At 31.4% G+C, this 13,086-nt stretch overlaps 1 protein-coding gene across 1 annotated transcript in view; it reads right to left on the minus strand.

Moving 5' to 3' along the window:
- Positions 1-10,260: 10,260 nt before the first annotated feature.
- The window catches only part of LOC129946886 (uncharacterized), a 79,824-nt gene continuing 76,998 nt past the window's right edge, over positions 10,261-13,086 (minus strand). The window contains exon 3 of the mRNA XM_056057254.1: positions 10,261-11,613. Coding sequence (XP_055913229.1) covers positions 11,468-11,613 — 146 coding nt within the window. The 3' untranslated portion in view covers positions 10,261-11,467. The remainder of the gene's footprint in view (positions 11,614-13,086) is intronic.

The following is a 13,086-nucleotide window of genomic DNA, read 5'->3' on the forward strand; positions in this document are numbered from 1 at the left end:
AATAAGTCACGCCTCGCCACTGATACATATATAGACATTTGACCCCTGTCAAACTTAGCTGTCATCTAAAGTGTCATTATGTTATTTAAACGTTTGAAATTTACAGACAAAAAACTTCGATTTTTCGAAATAATAATAATTTTGAGGCACATTTTTCACTCGGTAACTGTGTAAATAAGTGAAAATGTCAAAATTAAATAAAATAAAATAAAACTTAAAATGATCGACAAACTTAATCCAACATGTTTGCTACTTACTCCAAACAATGCCTTAATGATTCTTCGAGATTCTGCATACTTTGAATGTTTGCCTAATTTCTGTAAATTTTCTTCCTAAAACAGTTAGCCATGATTTAATCAAATGTAAGTTAATTCAACTGAATGATGAATTCTCACTGTCACGTTCCTAAACAAGTGTTCTGCTTCACTACCAGCTTCACTCTCACTGGTTTCTAATCAATCATTAGCTCAAAAAGATCTCCACATGTATGGAAAACATCTTTGTTCACAAAAAAAAAACTCCAAAGATATTCAAGTTTACAACTACCGATTTGTATGTATTTTACAGTTCCGTGTGCGCGGTGCTTCAAAAAAAAATGAAGTCCACGTAATCTCCTCTGACTTTAGCAAAGCCTTAGGCAAAATGTATAACAGACTTATAGGCTTTTCAAACCAAGTTCAAAACCCGGTTTATCGGTTTTCGCCGAAAACCTACATCGAAAACTCAAGGTTTCCCACACATTTTTGGGAAACCATAAGATTTACATTAAAGCTCTCGAAAACTAGTAGCATTTCAAGGTTGAACTAAACAAACAAAACTTTCGAAACAGCGCTCAAATTAAAGTAAACAAAACAGCTGATGGCTGCTTTCAAAAAAAATATTTCTTTTGAAATAAATTTGGCCGTGGTAAGTAATATTAGAATTATGGTAAGTAATTATAGAATTATTGCTTTTTTTTATTTACATAATATGGAAGAGAAAAAAATTTAACTATGGGGGAGAAAATGTGGAATAAAAGCATGATGACTATTCGGCGTACTGGCGGTTCTTTTATGATTCTCCAGAGTTTCAAACGCTCTTTGTTAAGCAACGAGCCGGAATTCACTATGGCTACTGGCGTGATGACCCCAAGGACGCTCAGTACCTGGAGAAAGACTTTCCCTTAACTCCGTTCAATTAAAAGGGTTTTGGAGGTATAAGAAAGGCGATAAGTTTATTTCTGGAGAAGAATGACTATGAAGGAAAATCTCTGGTGGAGTTTAAGCCGCAGTGGGGTAGGAAAATATTTGCCAAAACATTCCACAATGTGGGAATCGTTGTTCCAGTAAATAAAACCACAACAGTGGGCTATCGAACCTTGATGGACAGCGATGCCAACATCAAGAAGATCCTCAGTCCTTTGGACAAACCAGCCGAGTCCTAAAAGGAAGAAACCAAAGAGATAGTCGTGGAGAAATTGCAGCCTATCATAACAGCTTCAGTGATCGCTCAGGATGAGTGTGATTTTGGTACGAATCTAAAACTAGGAATTAACCTTTTCTGCTCCGGTCATAAGGACCTACACAAAATCGTTTAGAATCTTCTAAACCCCGCCTATAAGTTGCTCAGACGGCCACAATATATGGTGAAGGGACATTTGACCAACAGAAGCAATAGTTATAAGCTCAGTATTTAGGATTGAATTTGTTGTGAAAGAAGAAGAAAATGTTTAAAATAAAATGAATTTTTATTGTAACAGTTTTGTTTGTTGTTGATTCTATGATATATTTTCTAAACAATTAGCTTCTCCTTAGTGAATTATTCGCACCGGTTGAAGTAAACAAAGAGGACAGCTGTAGTATAAAATTAATTTTATTTTCACAAATAATTTGAGAAGAACAAAACTTTTTACCAACAATTTTTTCATCAATACACAATTTGACAGCCAGTGTTAAATAAATTTAAATGTAAAAATGAAAACGTGTTAATGTTCGGTGTGAACGATTTTCAGGTTTTCGAAAACTTTTTGCTGAAAACCCGGTTCTGGGTTTGGTGTGAAAAGGCTATTATATTCTTAAAGCTCTTTGTTGCAATGGATTTCTTCGTACCTAGAAAGCCACTTAAATAATGTTCGTTTCAAATGCACTACTTCTTACCCTTTTTTACTACCTCTGTTATACCACAAGGTTGCCACTTAGGTCCTCTCCTTTTTATCTTCCTGATATGGAGTTGATTTTTAAATATTCCCATATTTCGCCTTAAGCTGATGACATAGAATTCTAGGCGCATTGAAAACAAAAATTACTTAACTTATGCTAAAGAGTGGTTACAAAATCACCTCAAAAGAGTTCCGGGGTGGAATTGCCAATGATATTGCTTTTCACACTCAATGGAAAAGAACAAAACTTTGAATAAATTTTGCTGTCAAAAATGTCAAAAATCTTAAATGACTTAAATTTCCTTATGAATAAATAAATAATGTTTGAGACATTAGTCAAGCCTCATGAAATTGTTATAAATTCCATTGATTTTATTCAAATATTGACTAGAACACTGAATTTTCGTTGGTATTTAAAAAAAATACATTCTCTATAAATAAGTTGTGATTTATTGCAGTATATTTTGTTTTATTTGACTCAACCTCCAATTCCTGTTTGATGCCCAAATGGGATCATATTAATGGGTTTTTCTTACTTACATGAGATTTTCAATATTTTAAACGACTATCTCGTTCATAGCAGGATTGAACATAACACCAAACCATTTCAGGTCGTTTGTCGACGCAACGCCACGCGACGTTTTGCTGCCATTTCAATAATGGTGGTTGGTTTGGTATCAGAACGGACAATGTAGGTTAGGTACGTGATTATTTTACAACACGTTTTTGGATTTATGTTTGGGTTTGTAGTTTTATTTTAAAATCGATCGATGCATTAATAAATAAACTAAAAACAATGTTGGTAAAAGGATAGAGATAGAGAGTACCAGAGTATCAGAGTTTAGTAATAGACCGAGAAGTTTTGTGGTATTGTAATTTTGTTGAAACAATTTTGAAAAATAACCACCAGCAGAAATTGTAAAACAAATATTATAATATACTCGTACAAGGTTGAATTTTGAGTAAACCACTATTTGGACAGCTTACACTTTTGATGCTGTCATATTTTGGCATTTTACAATTGAAAACTGTTCCATTACTAAGAATGCTATAATACAGGCTTCAACAAATTTTGTTTATTTTTTGAAGAGTTGATCAAAATCTAAAACAAAGATTTTGTAATTTAACACTTTTATACGTTTTTTTTGGGTCTACGTCAAAGCCAAGATTTATGTTAATACTCCACAAAGATTTCAAATATCTAAAGATGTAATTCGTAAAAGCCGCATATCGATTTCCTATTAAATGGCATACTTTTTTCTAAAGAATGAATTGCTCCATGATTGCTCTTTTAAAATATCAGTATATTTAGAGTATCAATAGGAAACCTCTTACTTAAACCTTAAACTATTTGCAACTTTTTATCCCATACTATATGGAAGCATGCATAACCATAGCGATTAGGAAGGAAATTCTTTAAACTCACACGACATGCTGTTTTTGTAAATAACTCCTCTCAAAGGAATATGTAAGTATAAAAAAAAACCTAAAATCTGATGTTCTGAGTTTTGTTTTCATAAAACAGCTATTGTTTTTCTCTCATGAAAGTTTTGTGTTGAAATATGAAACTAAAAATGCATATTTCGTGAAAAGTTTCAATAAATTTAAATCTTTGTCTATTTCTAAAAGTATATACGTTACGAGTATCCAAAAACGCCATAGTCCCATTATTTATTATTAAGCTAAGTGAAGTAGAGGGTTGGGCAAATATATGTAGTTCCTCATAGAATATAAATTACACTTTCCACTAGCTTCATAAGTGTTTTACTTTTTTCGGTTGAATATTGTAAGATATCCGAAAGATACAAATTTTATATTCAGCATAAATTGTGTACACTCGAAATATTTCTCATGCGAACATAATCCAGTGGAGCATCATGCTGCAAGTTCTTCAATATTAATTCAAATTCGTGCAACATTATATTTTTAATGTATACATGAAGGAGTATGTAAGGACAACTTGAAATGAAAAGAATCAATGATTCAGCAAAATTATGCTTAGGTAGTTTTTTAAATTGCTTCCACGTGAGTGAGAAATTTTCCAAATAGATAGCATCCCAATGCATTAAGCACACGGTGCCCAAAAATATCAACATTATTTAATCGCACATCAGATGATAAAGAAGATATATTGTCAGCATACGTATATATAAGAATTCCCTAAGGAATTTAATGTGAAGTGAACTCAAATTAACAGAAAACATTATCTTCCCTTACAGCAAGAAAAATCATTTAAAGTTGAAGTATTCGGTGTTTTTTTTAAATATTGTTAAAATAAAATTTTTAAAAAATCTATTGGATCAGTCCACTTTTTCACTACTTTTTCCAATTAATCAGCCTGTATGGCGTTAATGGTGGTTCAAACAAATCAACAGGGCCGGATTGAGAGGATGGCAAACAGGGCGGACACTTCAATAATTGAAATCATTGTGGAAATTTTTTGATAAATACAGCCAAAAAAATATCCCATACTGATGAATATGTACAATCACGCACCCGCACAATCGCCGGAACTACTACCAAATTCTCGAAAATCAAAATTTCAGGGTTACATTCCTAAACCTCGAAATTGCGTTGAGGATGTGTTTGGCTCATTTTCAAAAATGAAAATTATAAAAAATAGGCTTCGAACCATGATGGTACAAAACCGTCTATCGAAGCTTTCTCTCCTGAGCATTGAAAGCGATTTACTCCGAGAACTGGATTTCAATGGAATCATCAACGATTTTTCGGCGAAAAAAGCTCGAAGGGCATACTCAAAGGGATAATACTATCCTTATTATGTAAACACAGAGTGAGCACTAGGAAAGGGAGAGAGGGGTTGAAAGGAGGTGTCGGTGCGCATTGATTTTGAATTCCTGAATATTGCAATGGCTTGGAAAGACAGAGTGTGGCAAGGCATTCCACATTCGCATAGTACGGCTAAAGAACGAATCTCTGTATTTGAAAGTACGACCAAAGTTGGGCTCGAGGTTCAGTTTGTTAACCCTAAAATTTAATTTCAGATAATTCTTTTTTCCGTTTATATTTATACATATGTGTTTCTTCAGTACTGAAGGAATCTACTTGGTTTCATAATAAATTATTTATTGAAAAACTCGAGTGAAAAAAAAATGGTTTACTTTATTTTGAAAATAAACATAAGCATATACAAAATATTTTGTAGGACATTGCCTAGGAATAAATTGATGTTTTATGGCGCTGTATGACAAGTGGCTTCCCCCGCTGCGGCACCGTCGTTTTGTATATGTTTAGTTAATAATTTTTCGGAAAACTGTAAGAATGACTAACAGTGCTTCCTATTTCATGTGAACACCGCACCAAAGACTCAACTTTAATGACATTGTCTTTGCTCCAAATACAGGAGTTTTGCATATTAACGAATTAAACAACATTCTTGGGACAAAGTGCTCTATGAACTTCAAAAACAGATTTATGAGTTTCAAAGTAAATTTCCACAATTAGAAAGCGCTGTTCTGGCCTTAAACGATTCATGATGAATTGCAAAAACCTTACTGAACAGATATTTCAATATAGTATCAAATTCTCAACTGTCAAATCATAGAAGATAACCATGAAACGTTCTAATGCAGCTACAAAAAGACACCCTATATATCATGAAAAAAATGTTGTAACAAAAAGTTCACAAGCATTTCTTGGAGCAATTTCAATTATAAAATTGGACTTCCTGGAATAGCCGTTCTAATTGGCGTCACCCAACAAACTTCTCTATCTAGCTATTTCCCTAGATGTCTCCAGTTTTGAGTCCCAAGTTTGGTGAGGTCACTTTCCACTTGTACGCGCCACCTGATTCGCAGTCTTTAACTTTTATCCGACACATTTTTAAACTAATAAAACTTTCTTTTTAAAATCAAAGGATTTCTCAAATATTTTAAGTACTGACTCATAAAGTAAATTTGCTTAAACCAAAGTGAAAATCTCCTTAAAATTGAAGCTTTTTAAGGTCCTAATTATATTTCCACATCAATCATTTTCAAATTAAATGGATTCTTTTGCATATAAGATGTTTAGGTCCTAAAGAGTTTTGTCTATTCATTTCTTGTCGACAGACCATTGGAAATTTCATTTAATTCAAAGCTGAATATTTTCGTTTTCAGCTTGTTTTCCATTCTCGGAGTAGGCACCCACCTTGGACTTCTTGATGAATAGGATGAATCGTCGCCTTCCATGTCTACATGCTTTTCGGTGGTTTTCACTTTTATTGACTGTTCTTTTTAACTAATTTTTAGCTTTACAAATGCAGCATAAACTTTCAAAGATGTCGCATATAAGCGAAGCTGCTTCATATAAAATCTACCAACTTCCGTGCCCCGAAAAAAAATTCTCACCCCTTCTGAACTTTCATTTCACTTTATTTCTAAAAATTAATAAATATTATGGCAAACTTATGAAAACATATGCATGAACTCGTATGATAGCAAAGTTTGTACTTCTTTATTTCTCTGTTTGACTTTTCTACTTTGTTTTTGTTTAAGTTGTTCGAATATTTTATAAGCTAATGCCTGCCAAAAAGTTTTTTAATGTCAAGGATAGATTATGTTAAATAAAAATGTCCCTAACTTTTGTTGGTCATTTAACATTTTCAAAGAGCTAAGTTTTGGAAGGTGTATAAATTGTACATAATAAAATATTATAAAATATGCGTGTATGTGTAAGTATAGAAGAGGAATTTGCAACTTTAATGGGTTTGTGGTATTTGCTTGGGATCGGAACTAATGTCTTCAAACCTTTTACAGAATCCTTCTGTACATGAAATTCTAACCAAACTGAATTAATTATATCTTTGTTCTTGATACAAAATGCGTACATCTTTACTTGCAACTGTTAGGAATTATATGGCAAGTATTACATTGGTAAAACTTTCAAACTCGATATTTTGATCAAACAAGGCTGGAAGAGAAAAAAAAGTGGGTCTAACGATTCCACCGTCTGTCTGTTCTCGCCCCTACAACCTAAAATATTGTGTCGATTGAGTTGAAACTGGGAAATGAAGGTTTAAAGCAGATTGACGTTAGGCGTTTTTTTTTTAAATCTTTTTAAAGACCAACAATTACAGTAATCGACCTGATAGAGTTTTATAAAATGTTTTTTACTTTTTTTTATTTAGTTAGCAATTCAATTTAAAAAAAAACATTATTGGAAAAACTTTTAAATAAAATGGTGGTTTCTAAGACGAAGGTTTTCAGAAAAGAAGTAAAACGTATTTAATTTAATGTTATGGCCGAGAATTCAGCTATTTTATAAAGACAAGGGTTTTTCATTATGTTTTAAAAATAATTTCGGTGAAGTGGCTGCCTTGGGTGCCTCCAATGAGTTCCAACCGATAGGCCCGTTTTCAAACATTTTTTCAGAAGCAATATGTAAGCAATTACTCGCAAAATATTCATTTCCAAGGCCTTAAACATTTAAGACACTAACCGACAAAAGATTATGTGGTCACCAACATTTTTTTTTTTCTTTTTCGATACACGAACTGAACCATTATTTTGGTAATAAAATGGTATTATTTGCAAACATTGTTCATTAATAGCTAATGCTTTTTTTATTAAAATGGCATACCAAACTGAGCATTAACCAATAACCAAGTAACCAAGCTAACAAAAATAATCAACTTCTTAAAAGAATTACCAGATTGAAATACATACACAAGAAACCACTCATTGGAAAAAATCAATAGTAAAAAAACAGTGCTAAGGCTATAATTACAAGGCCAATGAAATAAAAATCGTTACGGTAGGAAAACTCTAACAAAAGTCATATTTCACCTTATTTTGAATGAATTAATGATGTTTGTTTTAGTACAGCAGGTAAAATACTTTTGAAAATTTTATGGAGGTTTCTTTGAATTTTTGGTTCTTAATTAGAACCTTAAAACAAAAGAAGTCTGACAGATATTGATATCAAAAGGATGGTTTCACTGGGAAATATATTTTCCTGAAAGAGGACTATAACATTGTCTTACAGTGAGTTTACAGTCTCAACTTTGATTCCATCTGGTCAAACGTTACAAATTCTTTCCCTTTGAAACAAATTGGAGTTGATAGAAGGGCCCACAAAAAAGGCAAAAGTTATGGGAATTCGGACACACAGGATGAATTTCTTTCTTTATTCCTGAACTATTTTTAAATAATATGTACAAACAACAATGGTTAATAAACATTGAAAGATAAATAAAGCCTTTTCTGTTGCTAGTCTGCACTACCAGTAACTACTTCAAGACTCATTGTTCTAATATCAATTATTATCAAAACATTCTCAATTTATCTTTCCAAAGCTTTCTTAAGCTATCTTCCCAAAGTTTTGTAAAGATTTCTTTACTTTTCCTGTTCATAAGAGAAGAGCAAACAATGATGTCATGAACTCATATATAAGCTTTCTTTAATGTTCAAGCTTTTCGAAAGCATTGTCTACGACTCTATTTTCATTCTAGACCTACTTTTTCTTCCCAAAAACATGGCTTCTTAAAAAACAGATCCATTACAACGAACCTAATTAATTTTGTGGCCGAGATTCCAAATAATTTATAGAAAGGGAATGAAGAAGAAGTTATCACTACAGACTTTAGTATAGCCTTTGATAAAATTTGTCACAAAGTTATCGATCTTAAAGTTAAAATTTTTGATTTCTCAATTTTTTTATTTCATGACTTAGATCGTATCTTTAGAACCTTCGATATAGAATAGTTTTCAGGTTATCAATTTCCGATCCCATTTATATAAACAAACGAGTTCCTCAAGGGAGCTAGCTTGGTCCTTTGTTACTTGTCTTACCTATCAACGACGTTATTAATGTCATTGCTAATTCAACTGTCGCTATTAACGCTGATTAGATGAAAATAACAAATGTTGTTGCTACTTAATTCTGTCTTATTCCAAAATCATCTTGACTTATTTCAGACTTGGGGCCACAAAAATGATCGTGACTAATTTCCAAAATTTCCCTACCAAACTTACAATCTTCACGATGAATTGATTCTTTTTGTTCTTAACGTGACCTAGGAGTTATTTTTAACACTCAGTTAAATGTTCGGGCCTATTTTGATTATATTAATAACAAGACCAACTCATCCCTCGGCTTCATCAAACGTTGGTCTAAAGATTTCTCAAACCCATATGTCGATAGATCCCTATACACCACCTTTGTTAGACCTCTACTTAAATACACTAGTCAAGTCTAGTCGCTCCATCAGAACACAGAATTTAATCTGAACGACACAAATAATCTATTCTTACAACCTTATGAAGATCGTGTAAGACTTATTAATATGCAAACCCTCCAAAAACACCCCGAAGTTGCTGATATTCTCTTTTTAGACCACCTTTTAGCAGGGGCTTACCATTTATTCGTAATAACAGCATTTTTTGTTGATGATTAAACGACGCACGTGGCACCCTTGAAACAGTTTTTGACGTCATTTTTACGTCAGAGAGTCAACGCGTTGACCGTTTACGTTGACTAATAGTAGCATAAGGGTTTTCGAAAAATATCATTCAATACAATTTTTGCTTAATTTTAACCCACGACTTTATTTTGGAGGTGCATTTTAAAATTACAAAAATATGTACGAACTCCTTGGAAAGTTTTTGCACATTTTATTAAATATTGAAATTATGGTCTTAAAAATGTATTTTGCCTCAGTTGGACCTATTAATCTTATTTTTAATTTTTAATTTCCCTTTTTTTCTTACCAGATTAAACATTTGACGAATGTATTTTCCCCGTAAAAAAAACAGCCATACATAAAAGGAACTGCGAGATAAAAAGTATTTAAATAAAAGTTTGCGAAAAAATGTTTTAAAACAACACACGTTTGAGATTCTAAGAAACACAATAAAACAAAAAGAATAAAAACAAATGTTTTCAACACAACTACATTTTTAGCTATTTCGAAAAAAACAAGTACACAATTGTTGAAAAGTCTTATATCCAATGTAAAAGAACATTTAAACAATGCCAATACCTTTCTATTGTTTAAAATTTCGAACCCACATCTTTTACTTTAAAAGTTTACCTGTTTTAAATATGGTTGGATGGTCAAAAGTCTTTATTATTGATAAATTAAAACATCATTTAATCCAAAATAACATACTATTGATTTTATCAATTCTATTTAATTTACAAACAAATACTTAGTATTAAATTTACATTATAACATACTTTTATCTTTAGAATTCAATTTAGTTTAATTAAAATAAAACCCTTTGTTTATAGATTTACACAAAAGTTTATGTGTTAATACTTTTTGAAGACCCTCAAAATGTTACAAACTGTCTTGTTTTCGTTTTTGTTTTTGTTTTTGTTTTTGAGTTGAGTTAGATCGGCAAGTATAGAAAATATTGTCTAGATTTTGAATAAGAACTTTTAGAATGTACAGAGTTGAATAATTCCTTCTTTCTGTTGTGTTTTTATTTTTGAAAACTAGAATTGTTTATTGCAGTTTTGAAAAATGTGATATAGTCCTTTTATTCTGTTTCAATAATAAGGCCCGTTTTTTACAGTGCTCATTCAATTTAATTCTTTAAGTTAAAGACGCGAAATGATGTTGCATTCAATTCCTGTAATAAACTTAAAAGTTATATGTTCTTTCGATAAGGACTGAAAAATTAGGCGTTTTTGACATCAGTTTTTTAAATGAAAATCTTTAAAAGTATACTTTTTGTCACAATAGGATTACAATCAAACTTATTTTAAGTAAGGAATAACACATTTTTAAAACACTACAAATATATTTTCATATAATTAATAAAGCTTGTGAAGAGGATAATCTTTATTCTAAACACATGTAAAAAATAGTGGTAAACATTCAAATGTATATATCCTTTTTGTTGTTCGTTTTAATTTTAAAATTAGTATTCTACATCTATAACATCAATTTTTCTTTTTCTGTCTGTCTTCTTTGTTTGTGTCTTCAATGTTTTTGTGCTTTTTGTTTATATTTTCTTTGTTTTTTTTTTTATAATTTTTGGTCCCAGAATATTGGTATTCTTATTTATGTATATTTTGTTTTCGTTTCCGCTTCCGTTTGATGTTCGAACTTCTTTGATCGAAGATGTCATTATTGGTTAAGTCAACTATGCGTAATGCCATATTTATTTTTTTATTGACGAAACGTGAGTCATTATTTTTTATTATTATTATTATTATTTGGCTTCACCATAACCTCCTTCCGGTTGGAAAAAATATCAAGAGAAACGAACTAAACCATTAGTAGATAGTCCTACCATATCTGATTCGATCCGATAGCATCAGATACTTATGTGGATATAGAAAACAGGTTAAAGCTGCAAATGAAGTTGACTTTTAGATACGTTATGCATTAATGTAGTACTCTCGCTTTTTTTGACATTTCTCGTAAACGATGTAACATAAAGCAATTGTAATGAGCACGGCAATGGTAATGCCCATGCCGATGCTCACCCAGATTATCTCGTCATTGATGTCCTTGTAGGATCGTCCTGTCGAAGATAAAAAAAAAATGAAAGACAAAATGATTATTGCAGTGTCTAAACGTATGTAGCACGTAACGTTAATGATGTATTTAATTGAAGCATGCTCTTCTGTGAAGCATCATGCAAGATACAGTGAAGAAACATCCAATTGGACACGAAACACACGAGGGTTTTTATATTTTGCGAGGAGTAAATGAATTTCCCACCAAGGACATTATTCAAATGGCTTTAGGTAATTTATGGACTTGAAAGAGTGTGTCGAAAGATGTTCCAGTTCATTGTGGGATGACAAATAATGCTGATGGAATATATTTAGTGGGGGGGATACTGGAGTTGGGGTGTTATAGATATATCTTTGATGTGATAATAAAGTCCTTGGAAGGAAGAGTAAATATTCGGATATATCTTCCTGCTAGAGATATATATCTAGAGCAAGAGTTTGGTGATGGAAATAAAACGAAAGGGAAATAAATGGCAGAGATTAAGTTGGATATACTTTATTGTTTTATTTATAACAAAAGAAGATGAAATAGAAATGGAAATTGTGCGATGGAGCATGTTTATTTAAGATTTTTCACAGAAGAAGAAAATTCTATACTTTTTGAGGATTTACTTCACTGCTTTTAATTGCACACTGAAGTATTGTTTTTTGAGCTGTAGCAATACTTTATGGCTATATTCCCAGAGACTATAATAAATGGGATATTTTAAAGACAAATCTTTGAGGATATACTGGATTTTGCAATAAGTATTTTTATTTTTATATTACACAAAATTTAGTATCTTTTATAGAAAATTAATAGATGTTTATTTCATTGTAAAAACGAAATTGTGTGCCATACAAATAATAAAAAATACTATCAGTTAAATAGTGGATACGGGTACAGGTGCTTCACGAAGACTTTAAAGTGCTTTAGTTTTACAAATGCAAAAAAATCACCATTTTGATATTGAATTTTTGAAATTGCAAAACCTAGATGCAACATTTTTCGATAAATTTTATAAAAAAGATGTATTTTTTACTTGTCAAATGTGAAGATATGTCACCTCAAAAAGTAACAACTGCATTAAAAGAAGGCTTTTCAAAATGTAACCTCTTAATAGAAAATTCTTGATTTATATAAACTGATGGAAATTTGTTGTATTAAAACGTTTTCTTGCATTAGTTATGTCTTTTTCATATCTAGTTTTCATTTATATGTACATGTTTGAATGAACATAGAAAAAAAGACTTAACAAATTCTCAAAAAAACTTTTGAAAAAGGTACAAAGGAAACCATGTTTAATCAGGAGACCACGACTAGGTCATAAATTATATATAAAAAGAAAAAAACATACTTAAAAGCAAATGCTAAAATATTTGACTTTTTTTTATTTTTTTACAGATAATCAGTCCCAATTATCTGATGTCGCGTCGCTCCTCGTCATTGATGTCTTCATCAAGATAATGTTCATATACATCTACTTATGTACCCACAT

The sequence above is a fragment of the Eupeodes corollae genome, chromosome 2 (assembly GCF_945859685.1).
Source record: "Eupeodes corollae chromosome 2, idEupCoro1.1, whole genome shotgun sequence".
NCBI lineage: Eukaryota > Metazoa > Arthropoda > Insecta > Diptera > Syrphidae > Eupeodes > Eupeodes corollae.